The 22,905-nt window shown below is 38.0% G+C and overlaps 3 protein-coding genes across 4 annotated transcripts; 2 read left to right on the forward strand and 1 right to left on the reverse strand.

Annotated features, from left to right (window-relative positions):
* Window positions 1-1,073: 1,073 nt before the first annotated feature.
* LOC111796500 (uncharacterized) lies at window positions 1,074-1,800 on the reverse strand. The gene has a single exon (XM_023679141.2). It carries the CDS (start codon window positions 1,544-1,546, stop codon window positions 1,187-1,189), a length of 360 nt encoding a protein of 119 aa, XP_023534909.1. The 5' UTR covers window positions 1,547-1,800; the 3' UTR covers window positions 1,074-1,186.
* Window positions 1,801-2,579: 779 nt separating this feature from the next.
* On the forward strand, window positions 2,580-12,619 carry LOC111796502 (copper-transporting ATPase PAA2, chloroplastic). Of its 2 annotated transcripts, XR_002815361.2 has the most exons (18): window positions 2,580-3,399; window positions 3,675-3,752; window positions 4,088-4,185; window positions 4,299-4,352; window positions 4,508-4,594; window positions 5,399-5,563; window positions 5,758-5,868; window positions 6,001-6,069; window positions 6,594-6,703; window positions 6,966-7,071; window positions 8,291-8,357; window positions 8,914-8,993; window positions 9,162-9,613; window positions 9,928-10,102; window positions 10,506-10,637; window positions 11,147-11,297; window positions 11,435-11,609; window positions 12,255-12,619. XR_002815361.2 is itself a non-coding variant. In XM_023679143.2 (17 exons), the coding sequence occupies exons 1-17, from the start codon at window positions 2,730-2,732 to the stop codon at window positions 11,524-11,526; spliced, it is 2,697 nt and encodes an 898-aa protein (XP_023534911.2). In that variant the 5' UTR covers window positions 2,580-2,729; the 3' UTR covers window positions 11,527-12,036. The 2 variants fall into 2 exon arrangements, 1 of the variants encoding a protein (XP_023534911.2); XM_023679143.2 differs by lacking the exon at window positions 12,255-12,619 and having other exon boundaries at window positions 11,435-12,036.
* A 3,163-nt stretch (window positions 12,620-15,782) lies between these two features.
* Window positions 15,783-22,502, forward strand: LOC111796501 (LRR receptor-like serine/threonine-protein kinase ERECTA). Its single transcript, XM_023679142.2, has 27 exons — window positions 15,783-16,303; window positions 16,568-16,706; window positions 16,779-16,850; window positions 16,939-17,010; window positions 17,085-17,156; window positions 17,227-17,298; window positions 17,382-17,453; window positions 17,540-17,611; window positions 17,713-17,784; window positions 17,873-17,941; window positions 18,030-18,101; window positions 18,234-18,305; window positions 18,437-18,508; window positions 18,597-18,668; window positions 18,746-18,817; window positions 18,897-18,968; window positions 19,059-19,130; window positions 19,201-19,272; window positions 19,363-19,434; window positions 19,528-19,599; window positions 19,818-19,886; window positions 19,975-20,046; window positions 20,520-20,599; window positions 20,788-20,916; window positions 20,990-21,337; window positions 21,438-21,814; window positions 21,917-22,502. Exons 1-27 carry the CDS (start codon window positions 16,228-16,230, stop codon window positions 22,274-22,276), a joined length of 2,943 nt encoding a protein of 980 aa, XP_023534910.2. The 5' UTR covers window positions 15,783-16,227; the 3' UTR covers window positions 22,277-22,502.
* Window positions 22,503-22,905: the final 403 nt, after the last annotated feature.

The raw sequence follows: 22,905 nt of genomic DNA on the forward strand, positions 1-22,905 counted from the left end.
AATATTGCCCTCTTTGGGCTTTCACTTATGGGCCTCCCCTCAAGGTTTTAAAACGCGTATGCTAGGGAGAAGTTTCCGTACCCTTATAAAGAATGCTTCATTCCCCTTTGCAATAGTAGATATAGGATCTCACAATCCACTCTCGTTTGGAGCTTAGCGTCCTTGCTGTCACACCGTCCGGTGTCTGGCTCTGATACCATTTGTAACGACCCAAACTCATTACTAACAAATATTGCCCTCTTTGGGCTTTCACTTATGGGCCTCCCCTCAAGGTTTTAAAACGCGTATGCTAAGGAGAAGTTTCCGTACCCTTATAAAGAATGCTTCATTCCCCTTTCTAATAGTAGATATAGGATCTCACAATCCACTCTCGTTTGGAGCTCAACGTCCTCGCTGTCACACCGTCCGGTGTCTGGCTCTGATACCATTTGTAATGACCCAAGCTCACCGTTAACTAGTATTGTTCTTTTTGGGCTTTTTCTTTTGGGCCTCTCCTCAAAGTTTTAAAACAAGTTTGCTAGTGATGGGTTTCTACACCTTAAGGAATGCTTCGTTCATCTCTGTTACAGATGTGGGATCTCACAATCCACCCCCTGGGGAGTATAGCATCCTCACTGGCACACCGCCCGGTGTTTGGCTCTGATACCATTTGTAACGACCCTAGCCCACCACTAACAAATATTGTCCTCGGACTTTCCCTCTTGGGCCTCTCCTCAAAATTTTAAAACGCGTATACTATGGGGAAGTTTTCACACCCCTATAAAGAATGTTTGGTTTCACTACCCAATAGATGTGAGGACTTGACTTTCTTGCAAAACCACAACAAGAAGGGCAAATCCTCACAATGATTATGAAATCTCACATTTGTTGAAGAGGAGGACTAAACTTTCCTTATAACGGTGTAGAAACCTCTCCCTAGCAAACGTGTTTTAAAACCTTGAGAGGAGGCTCAAGGGAAAGCTCAAAGAGGACAATATTTGTTAGCGGTGGGCTTGGTTCGTTACATCCCAAATACTCATATGAAACAGAGAACGCTTCAATCCGAATACGCCATAAATTTATGCAACGAAAAGAAAACGGCAAAAGGTATAGATTTCTTCAACTCTAAGCTTACTATCCATTGATGAAAGTAAAAGGTATGCTGAAAGTTAAGAACAGAGAAAGAAGAATTTAGAAAGCTAAGCGTTCAAGGGTCCCAGAACATTAAAGAAGCTTTACACTTCAAAACAAATGCAAGAAGCAGAAGAACGATGAATATGCCACAGGAAGAGCCACCTACTCTGTGAATCCAATAAGCATCAAATCTGGCGCATCTCTGTTCCAAGTGAAGCACTCCAGCAATAATGAAGATCAAGGTTATGAGAAGAGCAGGCAACCAGAACCCAAGATTCATGGATGATTCCTCCTCCTCCTCCGCATCAAAGCTCGGTCTCCGGTCGATATACAGCGGCGAAACCACTGCAAGAATCCCAAGTCCTACCGCCACCCACCGGTCGTACGAAGAAAACCGGCTCCTCCTCGACGTAGCCCCGATCCCGACCTCCATGGAGATGGAAAACCAATCGAGTCCCGGCTCCCTTGAAGTCGCGTGGTTGCTGCTCTGCAGCAATGGAACTAACTGTTTGATGGTTGGTTCTATGGGAAAGTTTTTGGTTAGTGAAGAGGGAATTTATTCTGAAGATGAATGAGTCTTAAAGAAGCTTAGTTTTTAGAAGAATTATTCGCCATTAACCAACAGTGCCTCCTTCCGTTCATTGTTGTTATTATTATTTTGGTTTGGTATCTGATTCCATTGCCGTTAACTGAAATTTACAAATAAAAAATTGGAGAATGTTTACTATTTTTGTTTATTTATTTTAAAAAAAAAAATAGATTTTTATTAACTGCCTTAACCCGAGCCAAGATGTCGACCAAATGCTCTAATACCAAATGATAAGTGCAGATCCTTCTAGAATTCTTGCAAAATGTTCACACAGAAAACTAACTTAATGGATTGATTCCAACCAAGAGCTGGTTAGAAGATGAATGACTCTTATATCGAACTTTGAATCTATGATGGTCACTCTTAGTGCAGATAAAAAGTTTCGGGCAGATTAGGTACAAGCTCCTTAGAACCAAAAGAAGCTATTGACAATCTATAACTTCCAATTCTGGCCTTTCATCGAGAGCAAATGATCTGAAAACTGGTCCTGCTCTTGTCTTTCTCCTTAAGCCTAGAAACAAGTCGAACGTTTAAGAAAATCCATATACCTTGAGTGAGTGTTTATTTTGATGATCTCGTTTTCTCAGATAAGATAGGTCAGGGACAGGTGCGGTAGTGCGCTCTCCCTATTTTGAGTGGGTGGTCGGAAAGTCAAATCGATTATCGTTCAATTATTTCACGGGACTTTTAGGTAAGTTGTAGCTTAGTAGTAATGAATGCGCAATCCAATATAATTTAATACTAATTATTTTACTTATTTAATAAGTGTAAAAATTTATTTATTAAAAATGTATTTTCCTAAAATATAATAAAAATCGCGCGCGTGTTTTTTTTTTCTGCGTTCGCTTGTGTTAAAATACCGGTCGACCATGGATAGAGTATATGACGTGGCAGCTGCAGTTCGTACCGAAAATTTAGCTAAGAGAGTCTGCAATTCAACTACCACATGCTCTCCTCGTTGAAATATTGGCCACCAATTCTCTTCCCTCTCTGAAACTATCAGTTCCGGCGCCGGTCCGATGCTCTGATGGCGGCCGATTTAGCGCGGCTCTCTCTATGGCCTCACCAGAGGCAGTTCTTTCACTCCGTCTCTAAATCTCAGGCTTCTTTGTTTGACTTTAGGCCTGGATTTCTCCCCATACGGCATCGACCTCAGAGTTTAGTACGGAAACAGTATCCACGTCGTTTTGGAAGACGCTTGGGTCATCGTTTCGTTGTTTCGAATACTATTGATGCCGAACTTCGAGCTCAGAACACGGTCCTTCAACAGGAGCGGCGGGATGAGTCTTCTGTTCTTCTTGATGTCTCTGGAATGATGTGTGGTGCATGCGTCTCCCGAGTCAAATCCATTCTCTCGTCCGACGACCGAGTTGACTCTGTGGTGGTTAATATGTTGACTGAGACAGCAGCGATTCGGTTGAAATCGGATGAAGTTGGCGCGGAGGTTGGTTCTGCGGTGAATGTGGCGGAGAGTCTGGCGCGAAGACTGACGGATTGTGGCTTTCCGACGGTTTTGAGGAATTCGGAGGTTGGAGTGGCGGAGAATGTGAGAAAATGGAAGGAGATGGTTGAGAAGAAAAGAAAAATGCTGGTTAAGAGTAGGAATCGAGTGGCTATTGCTTGGACTTTGGTTGCCTTATGCTGTGGCTCACACGCATCGCATATCTTGCACACTTTTGGGATTCACATCCACCACGGTATTTTTGCAATCTTGTAACTATTTATTGCTTCAACCTCAATGTATGTCATATGGATGGCTCAATTTTGAAATACCAAGAATTAATAGGCAGTCCGGATTTTCCTAAGTTTTGAATTCATTAATTTGAGTCGTAAACTATGGGACCTGTATAATAGTGGTTTGAAGCAAATATGAAATGTTTCTGGTAATGTTTAAGCATTTTCGGAGTATAACGCAAGTGCAGCCTGTAGCTGAAGTCAAATTGAATTAAGTTGGCTTATTTTGACGTTTCAGGACCAGTGATGGAGATACTTCATAACTCGTATGCGAAGGGTTGCTTTGCTTTGGTTGCTCTTTTAGGACCAGGACGAGGTCTGTTTATCCACTTTATTTTAACTGTTTATACTGCTACTTTCTGAAAAGAAATCGATTAGCATCATGGAAAGATTGCTTAGTACACAAGATTATTAAGCTAGCATTAGATTTCTTTCTTCTATTTCTCCCTTTCCTCGTGTCATTTAGCCGTTGGAGTGTGGAGACTCTGTTTGACTACTAAATAACTGAGTCATTTTAAAGGCCTTTGTTGAGCAGTTATTAGTATTTCGGGCCTTTTGGATAGATAGTAGTGTTTCTTTACTGCTAATGATAGACCACCCAAACTTGCTACTATGATCTTGTATGATGTTCAAAATGATAGTTTGCTGCAGAACTACTCTTTGACGGTCTGAGGGCATTCAGGAAGGGATCACCTAATATGAACTCTCTTGTGGGTTTTGGGGCAGTTGCTGCATTTATTATCAGTGCGGTAAGGCGATTTCAAAGATATCAAGTTCTCCCCGGCTATTATTTGGTTATTTATTTTTTTAGAGAAGCATTGCTGTAGTTTAATATGAACGAATTTTAAACTTTCTCTTGTAGGTCTCACTTCTTAATCCTGAGCTAGACTGGGATGCCTCATTTTTTGATGAGCCGGTGACTTGCTCGACCTTCTGCTGTATTGTCTTGATTCAATTGATAATATTTCCTCTATGTTCACATTCAATTTGGTTTATTAAATTTTCTGGGCTATGAAGGAATTTGGCTCTTGATTTTGCATTTCTCAGTGCAACTCCTTTTTTAGTGAGCAGGTCATGCTTCTTGGTTTTGTGCTTCTTGGGCGCTCTCTGGAGGAAAGAGCAAGGGCTAAGGCCTCTAGTGATATGAATGAGCTTTTAGTAAGTTTCAAATGAATCTTAAACAGTAAAATGTTACAATGCATGTATCTATTGGATTGTTATCATGGTTGAATATCAAGTTATTGCTACATGCTTTCTCCTTGGGATATTCTATTGCTGTCGTAAAAGAAATTCTTAACCAATTAAAAAATTTCATAAAGCAATGAGAAAATTACATGTCGTTAATGTGACCTTCCAAAATTTAGCAGGTGTTAATCAAAATCATCCATTAAATCAGATGACATGACGTTGGAAACCAAAAGATGGCATGTGTCTTTCTTATGCCTATGTGATGCAATATATTAGCCATGTGAAAGTTGGATCCAAATTAGTCAGCCTATGTGTAGCCAAGGCCTATGAAACTCCTACACCCAGAGGAGGCCATTCAACGTTCAAGACATCATTTAGAAAGTGTCAAAATAGAAGACAGTTTGAAATTATAAGGCAGTCAAGATTTTGACAACTAAATTTCACAAATTCCAAAGATTTTTTATGGTTCAAACTTCAGAGCTTCAGCCTATCATAAGTACAAAGTTGAAGTTTAAGGCTCCTTGATTCAACATATATGTTGATCAGCCTTGAGTCGGAAGTTATATCTAGCGAGTTTGTATGGAATCGTGGTTCTCTATAGCGTATTAGGCTCCTTGTTTCTTCTATTGTTCCAATAATTACTTTTGTGCTTATTAACACATGAACTAGACTATGTAACTTGTTAGGGTGTGATACATGTGGCTCTAGCATTCCCTTTTCTCCTAGTTGCGTGTCCCAAGTTGTTTATTTATTTAAATATTCACGTTTTGGCAGTCGTTGATCTCTTCCCATTCACGACTTGTGATTACTCCATCAGAAGGCAATTCCTCTACAGATGATGTGCTTTGCTCAGATGCAATGTGCATTCAGGTGTCTACCGATGACATTCGGGTTGGAGACTCGGTTTTAGTTTTGCCTGGAGAGACTATTCCTGTGGATGTAAGATCAGAGATTATTAGTGAACAATGCCTCTTTATTTGATGGCCCAAATGACCGTGTCAATAGTTATTTTTATCAACCACACATGTCATCTTCCTCTGCCTTCTATAAGATCTCCATTATCAATAGATGCTGCCCTACCTTAAGGAGGGGCGATTTGAAAATGCTTGGCTAACAATAATATTGATGAACAGGGAAAGGTTCTTGCGGGAAGAAGTGTTGTAGATGAATCAATGCTTACTGGGGAATCTCTACCTGTATTTAAGGAAGCAGGCCTTATCGTCTCAGCTGGAACTGTGAACTGGGTATGATTTTTCCTTGATGTTTAGGATTTCAAACTGCGTGTTTATTCAGATTTACATACAAGTGTGATTTGCCACCTTATTTTCAAGAAGGCAACTTTTTTTTGGGAATAAATCAAAATCGATATCTTCTAGGATGGCCCTTTGAGAATTGAAGCTTCTTCTACTGGCTTGAACTCAACAATCTCCAAGATTGTGAGAATGGTAAGTGAACCATTTTCTTAAATTTATATTTCTACAGGAATTACATTGGTATGCATAGTGGTAAATTGCCTTTTCTTAATGGGCTACCTTGTAAAATTAACGACCACAATAGTAATATTTTCTTTTGGGCATCTACTACAATTTCAAGATATTATCAGGTCTACAGTTGGAGGGTTCACTGTTACATGGGTTGCAATTTGAGTCATCCTTGCATATGAATTCCTCTCCACTGCACAGACATTGAAAAGATTACTGCTTAAAACTACTGGGTGAAGGAGGGACAGATATTTCTGGTTGCTTAAAAAGGAAAATGTTTTTGCTTTAGGCGCACTTAATTAAAAACTAGCTTGGATTTGGAAAAAAAAAAAATCACAAAATTTATCAGCTCGATTTGAGTTTTCCTTGCATATGAATTCATTTCCACTGCACATACATTGAAAAGATTGCTGCTTAACTACTGAGTGAAGGAAGGACAGATATTTCCCTGATGAACCCATACTTAAAACTTTATACATAACCATCAGGTTGAGGATGCGCAAGGCCATGAAGCTCCAATACAAAGGCTTGCCGATTCCATAGCTGGGCCATTTGTGTACACTGTATTAACTCTCTCAGCGGCAACATTTGCATTTTGGTAAGCATGTGATTCTTATTTTTCTATTTGATGAAACTCTGGTGTTTAATGCCTGAAAGGGTGGTGAAGGGCCTAAGAAGAATTTGGGTCAGTTCATGATGAACATTGTATATGTCTAACATGATCTGAAGATGATAATTACTATTGTTATGGAGGTTCCTTGAGAAATGTACAATTTATCTATCTGTTTAGTTAACTCAACTACAAAGAGTGTTTTGCTGCGATATGCTTGTTTATTTACATGGTAACAATTAATTTCCAGGTACTGCTTTGGTACCCATATCTTTCCCGATGTTTTGATGAATGATATTGCTGGACCAGATGGAGACCCCTTGCTTTTGAGCTTGAAACTTTCAGTTGATGTCTTGGTAAGTGGATGTTGAGCTTTTGTACGGGAGACTTTGGAGTGCCAAACTTCGTTGCCAAAAAAATGCATGATTGCTTTATAATGAGTGCACAAATTTAATACGTAAACCAGGGGGGGGGGGGGGGTGTTCAAGATTATTGGCATGCCACATTTTCTAGTGCCTCCTCTATTGCGTCCTGGTTTGGTTTTTTACGTATAGACGCACCTTCTTCTCTAGTTTGGACTAATTGACAAAGTTCTACTAGATGCTATTTTGGTCTAATAGTTGAATTGCCTAAAGAAGACTCTTCCATTCTTTGGAGTATGTTATTTGTAGGGCTCCAGAAAATTGTCGACCTTTTTTAATTTACTATCCCTCTTTTTTTTTTTTACTTTCTCTCTCTCTCTCTCTCTTTTTTTTTTTTTTTTGGTTGAATTGTCTTTTTATATTCTTTATGTTGGTTGATTTGATTTTTGGCTTCTGATCTACAATTGTTCTTGTGCTTTTCATAAATATAAAACTAAATATAGAGAGGGAGGAAGGGCATAAGACATCCAAAGTACAAGGTGTCATAAAATAGCTCCCTAATTTATGCCAATGTAGGTTGATTTTTTATTTTTTTTCCTTATTGCAACTATCTTTTCATGTCTTTGTTAAAATATGTTGTTTCTTTATTGGTTGTTATTATTTGTGATATTTCCAATTTTATTGTTAAGATCTTTCATTTCTTATTTTTCTTCAAAGAAACAAATTTCTTTTTATAGGTTTATCAATATCATATTCATTGTGGACCAAATATATGATGAGTGAAATTCCTTTTAAATTATTGTGTTTGATAAGTTTTTATCACTATTTTAAGAACCCAATAGATATCCCCCATAATACGAGTGATTCAGTAAAAGTGCATGCAAAAAATATTTCCAAACTCGCCTTACCCACATTCAATCAGACACCAAAAAGGAAAAAAAATAAAAATAAAAATAACTGTGACCATTACCAAATTGGATTTTCACATGATTTAGGAATGGGAAATCTATGTCGGAAAGATTATGGGAGGATAATCATAATACAGTCATGATATCATATTTCTCATAAATTTAATTTGCATTTCCTACTCTAGGTTTAACCCATATCACATTTTAGTCCTTAATGTGGTGAACTTTATGTACTTTAATTACCCTGGGGAAGAAAAATAAAGTTGCATGGTTTTTTTACTGTTGGCGTATTGGTACTTCTTCAGGTAGTTTCTTGTCCATGTGCACTTGGACTGGCCACTCCCACAGCAATTCTAGTTGGCACCTCCCTTGGTGAGTTTCAATTTCTTTTCATAAAAACAATGAAATTAGTGGGATGGTTAACATTTCCATGAAATTTGAATTGATTATATATATAGACAATGTCAAGTGCTCATATTCTCTTCTTGATCTGCCTTCTTAAGAACTTTGAATGATGACGTGAATCCAACTAGAAGTGGAATCTGGAAGTTAATAAAATGTATTACAGGCAAAAAAATGAGAGAAAACCCTAGGAGAAGATCCAATAAGCGAAAAAGGGATAGAGAGACTCTTTTTTTCCATTGAAGTTAAAAGGAGCACAGATTTTGCACATATGATGGATGTACTGGCACATTTTGTAATTTTGTTTCATGCTTGTATTTAACTTGATGCTGTCAAAATTGATTGCTCGTATTTGAATCATATGTCTTAGTTTGTTCTCTTTATTTCATATTTTCATATGAACACCCGACTGAGATTACTATATCTCATTCTACTTCCACCTTCCTACTACTAAATCTCATATTATTAAAATAATAAATAAATACCCCTATTGTTCTTATGTTGTTGTGCACTACAAACTGAGCAGGGGCTCGACGAGGACTTCTAATAAGAGGAGGAGATGTATTGGAACGCCTGGCAGGCATAGATTGTGTTGCTTTGGACAAGGTTATTGCTTTAGGATATTACAATCCGCACTTTAACTCTCCCTCAGACAACCACGTGAAACTTCTCGCTAAAATTCTCCTAAATTACTTCTTAAAGTTTGAAATGCAAGTTTTCCTAGATCATATAGGCAATATTCTTCACAGTCTCACCAAATTTCTTAACTTTCAGACAGGAACACTTACTGAAGGAAAGCCTACAGTTTCTTCTGTGGTTTCGTTTGTTTATGGAGAAGCAGAAATACTTCAAGTTGCTGCTGCAGTGGAGAAAACTGCTTCACATCCCATTGCAAGAGCTATCATAGATAAAGCAGAATCTTTGAATTTGACCATTCCAGGCACAACAGGGCAGTTGGTAGAACCTGGCTTCGGATCTTTTGCCAATGTAAATGGGCGACTAGTTGCAGTTGGTTCATTAGAATGGGTTAATGATCGATTTGAGCAAAAAGCAAGTACCTCTGATCTCAAGAATCTCGAGCATTCTGTGTTTCAGTCATTAGAGTGGATATCATCTTCAAATAATTCAAAAACAGTTGTTTACGTTGGGCGCGAAGGAGAGGGCATCATTGGTGCTATTGTAATATCTGATCGGTTGCGCTATGATGCTGAATCCACTGTTAATAGGTAATTTTCATTTTCATCCATTGGATTTCTGACAAATCCGCTACGGAAGGTCTATTCCCTAAAATTTGTAGTAATTTGCAGTAACAGCTATTAGCGCCAACTCTTTGCTTGAGATCCAAATGAATTTATGAATGATATTCGCTTTTCTTTCGTGTGAAATTGAGAAAAGTGAAAAATGTTATTATCATTATGCCAATTGCTTTGGAATCTCAACTCTTTTCCAGGATGTTGTTTTTATTTGAATACTGAAAATAGGTTGTCAGCTATACTGAACATTGTTTCCTCGTGCTTGATCTGTTGCTTTGATTGGAAAGGCTCCAGAAGAAGGGAATCAGAACGGTCCTCTTATCTGGAGACAGGGAAGAGGCAGTTGCAAGTGTAGCCAAGTCAGTTGGAATAGAAAAGGAATTTGTTCACTCATCTTTGACTCCTCAAAACAAATCTGACCTTATTTCCACTCTGAAAACTGCTGGACATCGAGTTGCTATGGTATTGTCTTACAAGTTGACGAATTATTTTCTAGAGTTTACTTGCACATGTTACTGACGTACTTGCAATTCACAATCTTTAAGCTCACTGTGGCACTATGAAAAAGTGGATGTTCTTCCCATTGAATGATTTGAAATTGCTATCTTATTCCTGATTTCTGTTTATCATTGACTTTCAAACACTCATAGTGAGGTAGACATTTACATTAAAGTTTCCATACTATCTTAATCGTTCATTTGAACAACCAAATATTTCCTGGAGATATGTGTTGCAAGTCCCAAATATGCCCTAGGCTATCAGATGTAAAAATTGCTATAGGATCCTCAACAACCAACCAGCCCTGCTCTTTTAATCTTGTATGGCCAAAACTATTATATCTCACCTGCCTTTTGGTTTTTCATAGGTTGGTGATGGCATAAATGATGCACCATCTTTGGCTTCTTCCGATGTTGGGATCGCTCTGCAGCTTGAAGCACATGAAAATGCTGCTTCGAATGCCGCATCCATTTTACTTCTTGGAAATAGAATATCTCAGGTACTGCCATTTTCTCAATACTTTTTGTTCTTTTTTCATTTTTTCGGGGTTAATTTATCATAATATTTTATATATGAAGTCTTTCCTTATTGCTCTTGTAAACAACATCAAACTGAGTTATATGTAATATCATAGACGTTGCATATTTCACATTGGGGTACAGTTATAGCGAAGGATAGAGGCTGGATACTCCCTTCCGTGTGGTTTTGTTCAGCATTCATAGTTTAATATATGACATTACCTTCTTTAGAAAGGGGATTTTTCTTTAGCTCCTTTTCAACTGTTTAAAGGTGTTTATCCCACAAGAAGCCAGGAACAATTCATTCTACGGTATGTTTCCATCAGCCTCTTTTGTGCTGGTCTTTAGGTGCGGTGATTTCTAGGGGAATCGTACTTATCAAGATAGTAGGAGTTTTTCATTGTATAACAAAACACCAACATCAGAGAAGATGAATCACAAATATTATCTTCTTCGGTATTTTGAAAACGCCACATGCCCTTTCTGACAGCTTGTTGACGCAATGGAACTTGCACAAGCAACAATGTCTAAGGTGTACCAAAATTTGTCGTGGGCAATAGCTTACAATGCCGTTGCCATTCCAATTGCTGCTGGAGTGCTGCTCCCAGGATTTGACTTTGCAATGACTCCTTCCCTTTCAGGTGGATGCATACAAATCCCTCCACTTAATATTAAAATTAAGCACTCCCAAAGTTATTTTGTTATATTCTGATTCGTAACAATAAGAACATTATGTTTCTATGAATAAGAAATGACTGCTCTTTTTTTGGTTTCTCAGGTGGTCTTATGGCTTTAAGTTCAATATTCGTGGTCACCAACTCATTACTTCTGCAGATCCATGCCCCCAAAGAACCTCAAAAATCTACCTGAATGGCATACAAAAGATGTCAACCAGCTTCATTTTAACAAATTATAGAGTCAACCGAACATCAGGGAAAGACCACATCAAACGGGTCAGTTAAGTGCATATCCATGACTCTCTCTGTGCTTTAATTTCTTAATAACCCTGGACAAACCTGGATCTAACCTGACAGTATTGTGCTTCAAGGGAGCTCTCTCTCTAACAAATCCACATTTTTAATAATAATAAAATAAAATACAAGTCACATGAGTTGAAAGAATGTCTTACTTCAACCATAAAATACCATATTATTGCTCATTTTTTTCTCCATCTCGAGATGAGGAGGGAGGGAGGGAGGTTGGCATGGCAGAATGGGCGATGGGATTCTTCCTGTTTCTGATATTGAAACTAATGAATTTAATGGGCCATTGCCTGATTGGTAAAAGAAATATTCCCTATTGAAAGCTTATCTTGTTTTGTCCTAAAAATTTATCTCATATGCAAATGCATTATGTAGAGATTCGAAGTATCATTCCTCACTTTTCAGTGCTTTTTCTGTTTCTATCTCTGACCAAGGTTTTCGCATATATATGGGTAATGGAAAGTGGAAAGGCCCAGCTTTAAATTTGAGTATGAATAGTTTCATTGCATGTGATCAATATGATCTCATCGAATTTGCATTACTAATCATCTTGATTGTTGTGCATACATTTGTAACAATTTAGATGACTTCTGATTTCTGAATTTAACAATTTAGGACATTCTTTTGCCTTTAATAAAGGATGCTTCTCTTGAATGGATGTTTTTAGCAGCGCAAGTGGGCTTGGTAACAGATCTTATTGGTATGATTTACCCACCTTCTTTATGAAACCCACTTTTGAAGGATATTCTCTCAATCATTTTGTCTTCATCTTCATTTGTACTCTTTTTACCCCTTAATTTTTCAAAATGCATCCCATGATGTTTCTATATTTTCTTTTTAACTTTAAATGTGTTCTGTTCAAGTACTTTATTCGCTTAAACTGCACTATCCATCTTATCTACTGATCTGTATGTACAATATTTATAAGGATCTGATTTATTTATTTTTATGCACGTTAAATAAATCAAATTATTCAACTATTTAAGCGTTTTAATGTACCTACTGGTCGAGTCCGAGTCTTACATATTTTGTTTGTGGTCACTCATGCTTTTATTGCATCTGTTAGAAGTATGACTGTAAACTATTATCTTTTGTAGTGTTGGACTATTTTCGACCAAAAAAATAAAAAAAATTTAAATCCGAACTATAAAAATAAATAATACTGTGAATTTAATTTGGCATTTATTTGTGGGGTTTGTTTTTTTGTGAAGAGGGAAAAAAAAAGAAAAGCATTAAATTAGGAGATGGGGGAAAGGTGGGGCCGACAGGGCTTTTTAAAATATTTAATAATAGAATTAAATGGCCACGTGAGCGTCGTCGTGGAAGAAAGAAGAGGCAGATTGCCTTGGTTGAGTTCGGTAATGCACTTGGAAATGGGCTTTTTCGCATTTGCATGTGATTGGTGGGCCTCCTATCATCACCCTCCCCTGCACCTCTGCTGCCGTCACCCACCAATCACAGATTTTAACTCCCTTTTCCCGTTTTTCATAATTAGTATCATAAATTGATTTTGTCCTTCGCCGGCTCTCCCGCATGGGGGTGACGCCGTACACTTCAATGCTCTTTTCTTTTTCTGGTGAGGGTGTTGGTTAAGCATGGGCCACAAATGGAACGATTTTAAGGGTAAATACCCCTTTATACCTATAAAACAAAACTTATAATTTAATTAATTTTTTTATTTTTAACGAAAAAAACGTTCCTCGCTTCCTCTCCACTTCCCGTTCAAATGGAAAATTCCCTCCCAATTCGAGGTAGGTCTCTGTGAGGCTCCTGTCCACCGAGTAAAATTAACATCTCTAATACAATCTATTTAGCTCAATGACTATATAATCATATCATAGTAGATGAAATATAGCGGTCGAAAGTTCAATCTTCTACTACTGCATTGTTGTACTAAAGTAACAAAATGACCAAATAGAAAGAAACTCAATTACATCAACATGTTAACGATATTGATGAATTGTGAAATTTTATTAACCAATACCGACAAACCTTTTAAAATCATAATAACTAAACTAAAAATAAGTCAACTATAAAGTCAACGTTTACACCCAAATTTCAAAAGGGATTGCTGACTAGACTCAAATCCTGTTAGTTTTTAATATTATTGTATTATTTATTTTTTGAATTTAATTATGAACCCTAATTAAATTTCCAAAAGAAAAGAAAAGAAAAGAAAAAGAACCAAATTCTAAATGGATGAAAATGACAATAAATTAACCGAATAAAACCATTTACACACTTGGCAGTATTGTTTGTAAACAGTTCCCGATGTGGCAGAGGGATGGCCAGCTGGCAGATACGGAAAGGTAGCGGGACCCACAAAACTCGAATGGTAAAAGTTTTATTAACGTGACCGACCTGTTACCCTAAAAAGAAACACACCATAGCCCAGGAGACATGTCATTACACCCAATTAAATACAAAACCCAGCCTTCAGTTAGTTATCCAAACACTGTTTAACAACAAACATCACCTACCCCCAAAAATAACAGTAAACGACAGTTTTTTAATTTCTTTTTTTCAAATTATTTTCTGGTATTTTAAATTTGTTACGACGGCGACGTTAACGGCGTTAACCTCGCCGTCCAAGGTACTGTCAGACTTTTCGGACAAAGCGTGGGCCCCAACCAAATCAATCAGAAACCGTGTCAGAGCTCCACAGAGATGAGTAGACGGGACCAATTGACTTTCCCGAGGTTAATTTCCTTTTTTTTTTTCATTAATTATAAATCAATTTGGATAATTTTTAAAAATATTATTTTTTTATTAAAATAAAACCAAATCGAGTCACGTCGATTACATTCTCTAAAAAATAAATAAAATTAAATGGTTTAATATATATATATATTAATAAAGAGGGAGAAGAAAAGACAATTTGGAAGTATAATGAAATCATAAAGGCTGTATTGGTAATTTAACCTAAAATGGATTACTTTTCTCTATTTATTGGTAATTTAACTCTTGATGGGCCTTGGGCCCAGCTCCTGCCAGATCCTCTGGCGCTCCTCATCTAAAGTTCCCGTTTTACCCTCGACTCTCTCTTATAATTACCTGAATTATTTTAAATTTACAATATTACTTTTAATTATGGATATATATATTTATTGTTTTTTTTTGGAGTTACCGTAAAATCTAAATGCTTGGTTTTGATTGGTCCCTAAGTCTATGGTTAATTTATTAATATTTGTAGGCTTTATGAAGAATGATTCTTTTGTTTTGTAACTTTTGTTGATTGGAATAGAAACATCTTCTTTGATTCTTTATTATATATCTTCATTTTGACTCCAAACACTTTATTCCTTTATTTAATCAACATTTATCTTATGCTATAAAAATTTTAAATTATTTATAAATTCGGGACCTCCAAATTAATTAATTATTATTATTTTTTAAACGTATCTGCAACACGTGACGAAAGAATGTGTATTCTATCTTAAAACTTTGGTAGGATTTGTAGGTATGGTTTTGTAGCTCCGAGAGAAAGTGGTACATTGTTGTTCGTGGGGCTTAAGAAGATGTTCTATGTATGATATGTGCTTTGTTTTTTTTTCAAAGCTTGCATTTACACACTTAGGATATAAGTTCGTGCAATCGAAAACAATATACTCGTATAGATAACTCATCAAGTAAATTATATTTAGATCGATAAGACACTACCACGAATCACGAAATGATGAAAGAAAGAAGTGAATCAAAAGAGGTGGTGCTATAAAAGGGTATGAACTTGGAGGCAAAACCACTGAAAACAAGATTTTTTTTCATCCAAAATTATGAAGTAATTGAAAAGACTACCCATTGGGACATCACAGGAAATAAAGAGAATAGGAAGAGACAGAGGAGGTGCAGTGTAAAGGAATGCAAGCGACTAAATTCAGATTCACTGTGCAAACCACAAACTATGAACAGCGAAATAACAAAAGAAACTACAAATCATCTAATAATTTGTTGAGTTTAAGGCTCAATTCTGCAGCCAAAGAACAGAATAGCGTCCTTGTCAGCGGCACTCAAATGGGTTCCTTCCATTACCCAAAAAAAAAAAAAAAAAAAAAAAAAAAAAAACTCGCCAAGAAAGCGACCCCTTATTACTCAGAGAGGCCATTTGCAAATTTTGCAAAGGAAATGAGGAGAGAGAAAAGGAGGAGATGTAGAGAGAGAAAGGGAGGTGGTGGGGTGAAGGGGGCGGGGTGTGGCTGAGTGATGTTGCAGAGATTGTTACAGAGTTGTGGCAGAGATGGGTTTTTCTCTTTATCTGTGAAATAATTCATTTCTTCATACTCTCTGATTTCCCCAATTCTCTCTCCACTTCTATACTGTTATGTATTGCTTCGCGATGTGATTGAACGCCCATCGCTTTTCTTTGCTTCATCGTAAGAATCCAATCACTAAAAAGGGGAATTCAAATATTTTTCCTCTTCAACTCTCAACAACGTTAGCATTTTAACGCCATTCACCCAAATTCAAGAGGAGGGTTCCATCATTTCTTTCGTTTTGGTGTTGCTAGAAACGGGTTTTGAAGATTCTTGCTACTACCCAGCCATGGAAGCTCCAGCAATGGGTTAAAACGAAGCCTGGGAAGACGGCAGCCATGGCATTTCCCGTCGAGCTCGTTATTCTGGGTTTTCTCTTCTGTGCTACCGTCGGCGTGGTGAACTCCGATAATGGTAAGCCACCATTAACACATGAGATGAAGAACTTCAACTCTATAATGTCATTGATAATCAAAGGTTGGGTGAACGTTGTTATGGACTTTTCGGACACCCTTTACTATGTTTCAAAGAGGCCTAATGTTTTTATAATGTTATTTCAACAGTTCCCATGCATTTCTTTTATAAATCTTTGAAACCAGTGCTAAGAAATGAACTCTTCATCTCTAATGGCTATGGAGACTTCAGATCTTAAGCTATACATGTTTTGTTGTGATGAAGGAGCATCGTTGTTGGACATAAAGAAATCATTCAGGGATGTTGATAATGTTCTATATGATTGGACAAGCTCACCTTCATCAGACTATTGTATATGGAGAGGTGTCACCTGCGACAATGACACTCTCAATGTCATATCTCTGTAAGTTGCATAAACAAACCAAGCTTGTTCTTACTTGTTCATCTCCTTTTTCCAATTGTTTTCTTGTTCCAGTAATCTTTCAGGCCTCAATCTTGATGGGGAAATTTCTCCTTCAGTCGGCAACCTCAAGGGCCTGCAAACCTTGTACTCCTCCCTCTCTTTTCTATACATTTTCCCACTTTCTAAGCCTTCTTTTCATATCTTACATGGCTGAGTGGTGTTCTTTGAACAGGGATTTGAGGGGGAATAGCCTTTCTGGGCAAATCCCAGATGAGATTGGTGACTGTTCTTCATTAACAAATCTGTAAGTCATATAGAGTTTAGGGAATATGCAATATATTTGGCTTAAGCTCACGGTTAGCCGATCGATCTTTGTAGGGACTTATCGTTTAATAAAATATATGGAGACATACCCTTTTCCATATCGAAATTGAAGCAGCTGGAAATGCTGTAAGCTCTAATACATGTCTATAACCTATGGCTTACACAGTGACATACTAATTATCTTGTATGCTATCAGTGTTCTGAAGAACAATCGACTCATTGGTCCGATCCCATCGACATTATCTCAGATTCCAAACTTGAAGGTTTTGTAAGTTTTCATGGCATCCCTTTTTCCACTGCCTTCCAATGTTCATATAATAATGAACTAACAAGTGAAGGATATGGTTGTAGAGATCTAGCACAGAACAATCTCAGCGGGGAAATTCCAAGACTAATTTACTGGAATGAAGTGTTGCAATATCTGTGAGTACTTTTTACTCATGTTCTTACAGATATCACCCTGTTTTTGTTGGTTCTTAATGCTTCATTTGTTATCTACTCCATGTCAGTGGTCTGCGCGGCAACAATTTGGTGGGCGCGCTGTCTCCAGATATGTGTCAGCTCACTGGCTTATGGTATTTGTAAGTGATCAAAAGCTATCCTATTTCTTTCCTTACCCATTTGAGCTTGTTCTTAGCCTCATAATACTCTTTCCATCACATAATACTCTTTCCATTTGAAGTGATGTGAGAAACAACAGTTTAACAGGCAGCATACCTCAAACCATAGGCAACTGCACAGCCTTCCAGGTCTTGTATGTATTATCTCCTTCTCATTGAATACTATGGTTACGATCTTATGTGCACAACTAGCTGAAGTTTCGTTCTCGTGTTTCTCGACAGAGACCTGTCGTATAATCATCTCACTGGAGAGATACCATTCAACATTGGTTTTCTTCAAGTTGCCACGTTGTATGTTCGTGAAGCGATTTTTCATTTTTGTACTGTTTTGGCTGCTATGCCCCTTGTGTGTGTTTCAATGTTCAATTGTTATGTTCAGGTCCCTGCAGGGTAATCAGCTATCAGGTCCCATCCCACCGGTAATCGGTCTGATGCAGGCGCTTGCCGTGCTGTAAGCAACTTAATCTTTCTCACAACCAAGTTCATGGACCATTTTTTTTTTCTAAGGAGAATCTTTATCACTCGATTCGCGCTCTCCGTTTCGTTTATGGCTTTGTTTCTAACTTCTCCATGTCGTAATCAGAGATTTGAGCTGCAACATGTTATCTGGTCCAATCCCTTCTATCTTAGGGAATTTGACTTATACTGAGAAACTGTAAGCATACTTTTACTGCTTCTAGTATGCTTGTTTCTCATTATTTTTGCTATCTATGTATCTAAGAATGTAATATAACTCACATTTTATGCGTACTAATTCCGGTGAGCGGCGTCGATGATGGCATACAGGTACTTGCATAGCAACAAACTCACCGGGTCCATCCCGGCCGAGCTTGGGAATATGACAAAGCTCCATTATCTGTAACATTCCTGTCTTATTTGTCTTCCTATTAATGTGGATCTCTCTATGACAAAGCTCCATTATGTTGTAATCTTTGTTCTTTTGCAGGGAACTGAATGATAATCATCTTACTGGGAATATTCCAGCCGAGCTCGGGAAACTCACCGATTTGTTCGATCTGTAAGCTTCATCATACTGTTCTTATATGACTGCCTTTTGCAATCCCTCATTCTGATACTGATGAAGCGTCGTTGCAGAAACGTTGCTAATAACAATCTTGAAGGACCTATCCCTGATAATCTTAGCTCTTGCACAAATCTCAACAGCCTGTAAGAATCTAATCCAAACTCGGATTCCATTCAGAACCATCTGCTATTCATTAAGACAGTTAAAATCTGTTGGTTTCAGAAATGTTCATGGCAACAAGTTGAATGGAACTATCCCGCCGTCTTTCGAGAGGCTAGAGAGTATGACGTACTTGTAAGTCGAGTTGTTTAAGAGCTTAAGAGCTTCTTCTGCGTTCATTAGGACGGACCATAAAATCTGCTTCATTTGGCTGTCTATCTGCAGGAATCTCTCCTCTAATGTTCTACGAGGTCCTATTCCAGTCGAGCTATCTCGCATTGGCAATCTCGATACGCTGTAAGTATAAAGGATCTCAATTCACTCACCCTTTGCCATTTTCTCATACTAAATCATCGTTGCTGCACAGAGACATCTCAAATAACAAAATTAGCAGCACGATTTCTTCATCGTTTGGCGATCTCGAACATCTCCTAAAGCTGTATGTATCATCTTTAACTCATTTTTCTAATCACCAACCATGTCTTTGAGCTGAAATTACTGACTGACCTTTGTTCTTAAATGTTCTTAGGAATTTAAGTAGGAATCAATTAACGGGGTCTATTCCAGCTGAATTTGGCAATCTAAGGAGTGTAATGCAAATGTAAGATATTTTTGTCCCTTCTTTTGGTTGGGGAGTGGAGATCTGAATGCAGCAACTTCAGTTTTTTATTCTAATTCTGTTGGTATTCTGTAGAGATATTTCACACAATCAGCTCTCTGGGATCATTCCTCAAGAACTGAGTCAACTTCAAAATCTGTTCTCCTTGTAAGTTCTGAAATTGGAATTTTTTATCAATTGTTCTTACCAAAAGATGAAATGGGAGCTATCATAAGAGTCCTCGAGTGGCTTGGTCATGTCATGAACTGATATCTCCTCCCCCCTTTTGCTATCACGTCGTTCTACTGACGCTATGGCCTGAGTTTCATCTGCTAAGTGTTTGAAGTATTTATGTATGTGTCCTACTCATGATGAAACTGATGTAGGAGACTTGAAAACAACAATTTATCGGGGGACGTGACGTCGCTGATTAGCTGCCTAAGCCTTACCGAATTGTAAGTTTGTCGTACTTTCGAACATTAAGTGTCGGGATAATGTTGTCACAAGAGATGTGTTACTAAGTCATTAAACTGATCCTTACAGAAACGTATCTTACAACAATCTGGGTGGTGATATTCCCACAAGCAACAACTTTTCTAGGTTCTCGTCTGACAGGTAAAATCTTTTAAGTTGATTTCCATATTTGGATTAAGTTTGAAACGAGAAGAAAGGCAGAAAAGAAACACTAAAGAAATCTATTGGATACTCGTTTAATGTAATGGCCAACCCTACGACTAGCAATATTGTCTTTTTTGGGCTTTCTCTCAAAGTTTTAAAACTCGTCTACTAGGGAGAGGTTTTCATACCCTTATAAGGAATGATTCGTTTCCTTCTCCAATCGATGTGGGATCTCATAAGCCATCCCTCATGGGAGCCAACGTTCTCACTGGCACATTGCCTAGTGTAATGGCCCAAACCCTAACATATATTGTCCATTTTGGGTCTGAGCTTCCCTTCAAAGTTTTAAACAAAACTTCTAATGAGAGATTTCCAAACCCTTATAAAGAATGTTTCATTCCTTTCTTCAACCGACGTGGGATCTCATGTTTATAGTTAAATCTCAGTTTTTTTTGCGTGTTTACTTTCAGTTTTCTTGGAAATCTTGCTCTATGTGGATATTGGAATAGCAACAACTATCCCTGTCATGTGGCTCAGACGACAGAGCGAGGTAATTACGCTGTTTGAATGGTATTGATAGTTATATTTGTAAATGTAATAGAATTAAGAATAGTCGAGGTGCATGTAAGCTGAAGCTGGCCTGAACAGTCACCGATATAATAAAGAAAATGTAGTTGTATCTGTAATGTGAGGGAGGGATTGAATAACGAAATCTGCCATTTATTGCTTTGAATGCAGTGACAATATCTAAAGCTGTTATCCTGGGAATTGCTCTTGGTGTCATTGCGATCCTTCTGATGATCCTTCTAACAGTGTGCCGTCCAAACAACACAATACCTTTTCCAGATGGATCACTTGATAAACCAGGTGCTTTGAATGTGGTTTTTAATGTATTTTTAGCTCTCAATAATTGAACACTAAACCATTCTATTATGCTCAGTTACTTACTCAACTCCCAAGCTAGTGATGCTTCACATGAACATGGCACTTCACGTGTATGAGGATATTATGAGGATGACTGAAAATTTGAGTGAAAAGTACATTATTGGATATGGAGCTTCAAGCACAGTCTACAAATGTGTACTCAAGAACTGCAAACCTGTGGCTATCAAGAAGCTCTACTCTCACCAGCCACATAGCATGAAGGGATTCGAGACCGAACTCCAAACCGTGGGTAGCATCAAGCACAGAAATCTGGTCAGCCTCCAAGGATATTCCTTATCTCCCTCTGGGAATCTCCTCTTCTATGACTACATGGAAAACGGCAGTCTTTGGGATCATCTGCATTGTAAGATGCCACTTAATAGTTGTTATATTGTCAAAACTATGCCTTACATGTTTCAGTTGATCTGCATAAAATGAGAGTATTGAATCTTAGATTTGTACAGGCTCTAGCTCTACCAGGAAGAAAAAGCTGGACTGGGACACTCGGCTCAATATTGCACATGGAGCAGCTCAAGGGCTATCATATCTACACCATGATTGTAGCCCTCGCATTATCCACAGGGATGTCAAGTCATCAAACATTCTGCTAGACAAGGATTTTGAAGCTCATCTCACTGATTTCGGTATTGCCAAGAGTTTATGTACCTCGAAGACTTATACGTCCACTTACATCATGGGAACTATTGGATACATTGATCCGGAGTATGCTCGTACTTCCCGACTTACTGAAAAGTCCGATGTTTACAGCTTTGGCATTGTGTTACTTGAATTGCTCACAGGAAGGAAAGCTGTGGACAATGAATCAAATCTCCACCAATTGGTTAGTACAACTTTATTGTACGATTTACTTTACTAACTGTAGTTCTTTTAAGTGCCGTGATATTGATGTTGTTCTTTTCTCTTGTTCTGTCATATATCTCAGATCTTATCAAAAGCAGCCAACAATGCTGTAATGGAGACAGTTGATCCTGAAATAACTGCAACTTGCAAGGACCTTGGAGCTGTAAAGAAGGCGTTTCAGCTTGCTCTCCTTTGCACCAAGAGGCAGCCATCCGATCGACCGACGATGCACGAAGTAACGCGTGTCATTGAGAGTCTTCTGCCCTCTGCCACAGTGCCAAAACAAACACCAACCATGCCCCCATCTGCAAAATCCCCTTGCTACAGGGACGAGTATACAAATCTAAAAACGCCGCACGTGCTGAACTGCCCATCCATGAGCACGTCAGATGCCCAGCTTTTCCTCAAGTTTGGAGAGGTTATATCACAAAACAGTGAGTAATAAGCTAGGCAAACCTCTACAACTTAGAGTGCCATCCAAGAAGGGTTGGCTTTGTGGGTAAGACTTGAAATCCTGTATAAAAGATTTAACAACCATCTTGTTTTAATGTGTAGTGTAAGCTATAAAAGTAGGAAGCAGCAAAGCATGGACATATATATGCATGATGTATTGGTTGATCTAGATGTAGAAATGATTTTGGGAAGGAAAGAATTATTGTTTCAATTAACTGAGTGATTTTTGGGGTGTGGGACACATTGAGTTTGAAAACTGGGGCTGGCCTTGTGTTTATCATGGGCTTTCATGTTCTCACGCTAGTAGTTGATGATGAGTTGAGAGGATGATGGCATTTGAAAGTGTTAACAGCAAGGCAGCAATAATTCACTTGGTCTGGGGCTTCATGTTTCTGCTTAGTGTACGGTTTGTCAATTAACTTTAACTAGCCAATGATTTCAAGGGCAATAAACCAACTTGCCAACAGTTTTGTTTGGCCACTGGTTTGAAAGGCAGTGTCTGTCGAAGAGTGTGGATCACTTGTACCCGGCAGAAGAATATAGTCTTTAAAGGAGCAGAACAATATATAACTACAACTACAACATTAATATTCTCGCATCTCGGTACCCAGCAGAAGA

Source organism: Cucurbita pepo, chromosome 6 (assembly GCF_057944985.1).
Source record: "Cucurbita pepo subsp. pepo isolate OVF chromosome 6, ASM5794498v1, whole genome shotgun sequence".
NCBI lineage: Eukaryota > Viridiplantae > Streptophyta > Magnoliopsida > Cucurbitales > Cucurbitaceae > Cucurbita > Cucurbita pepo.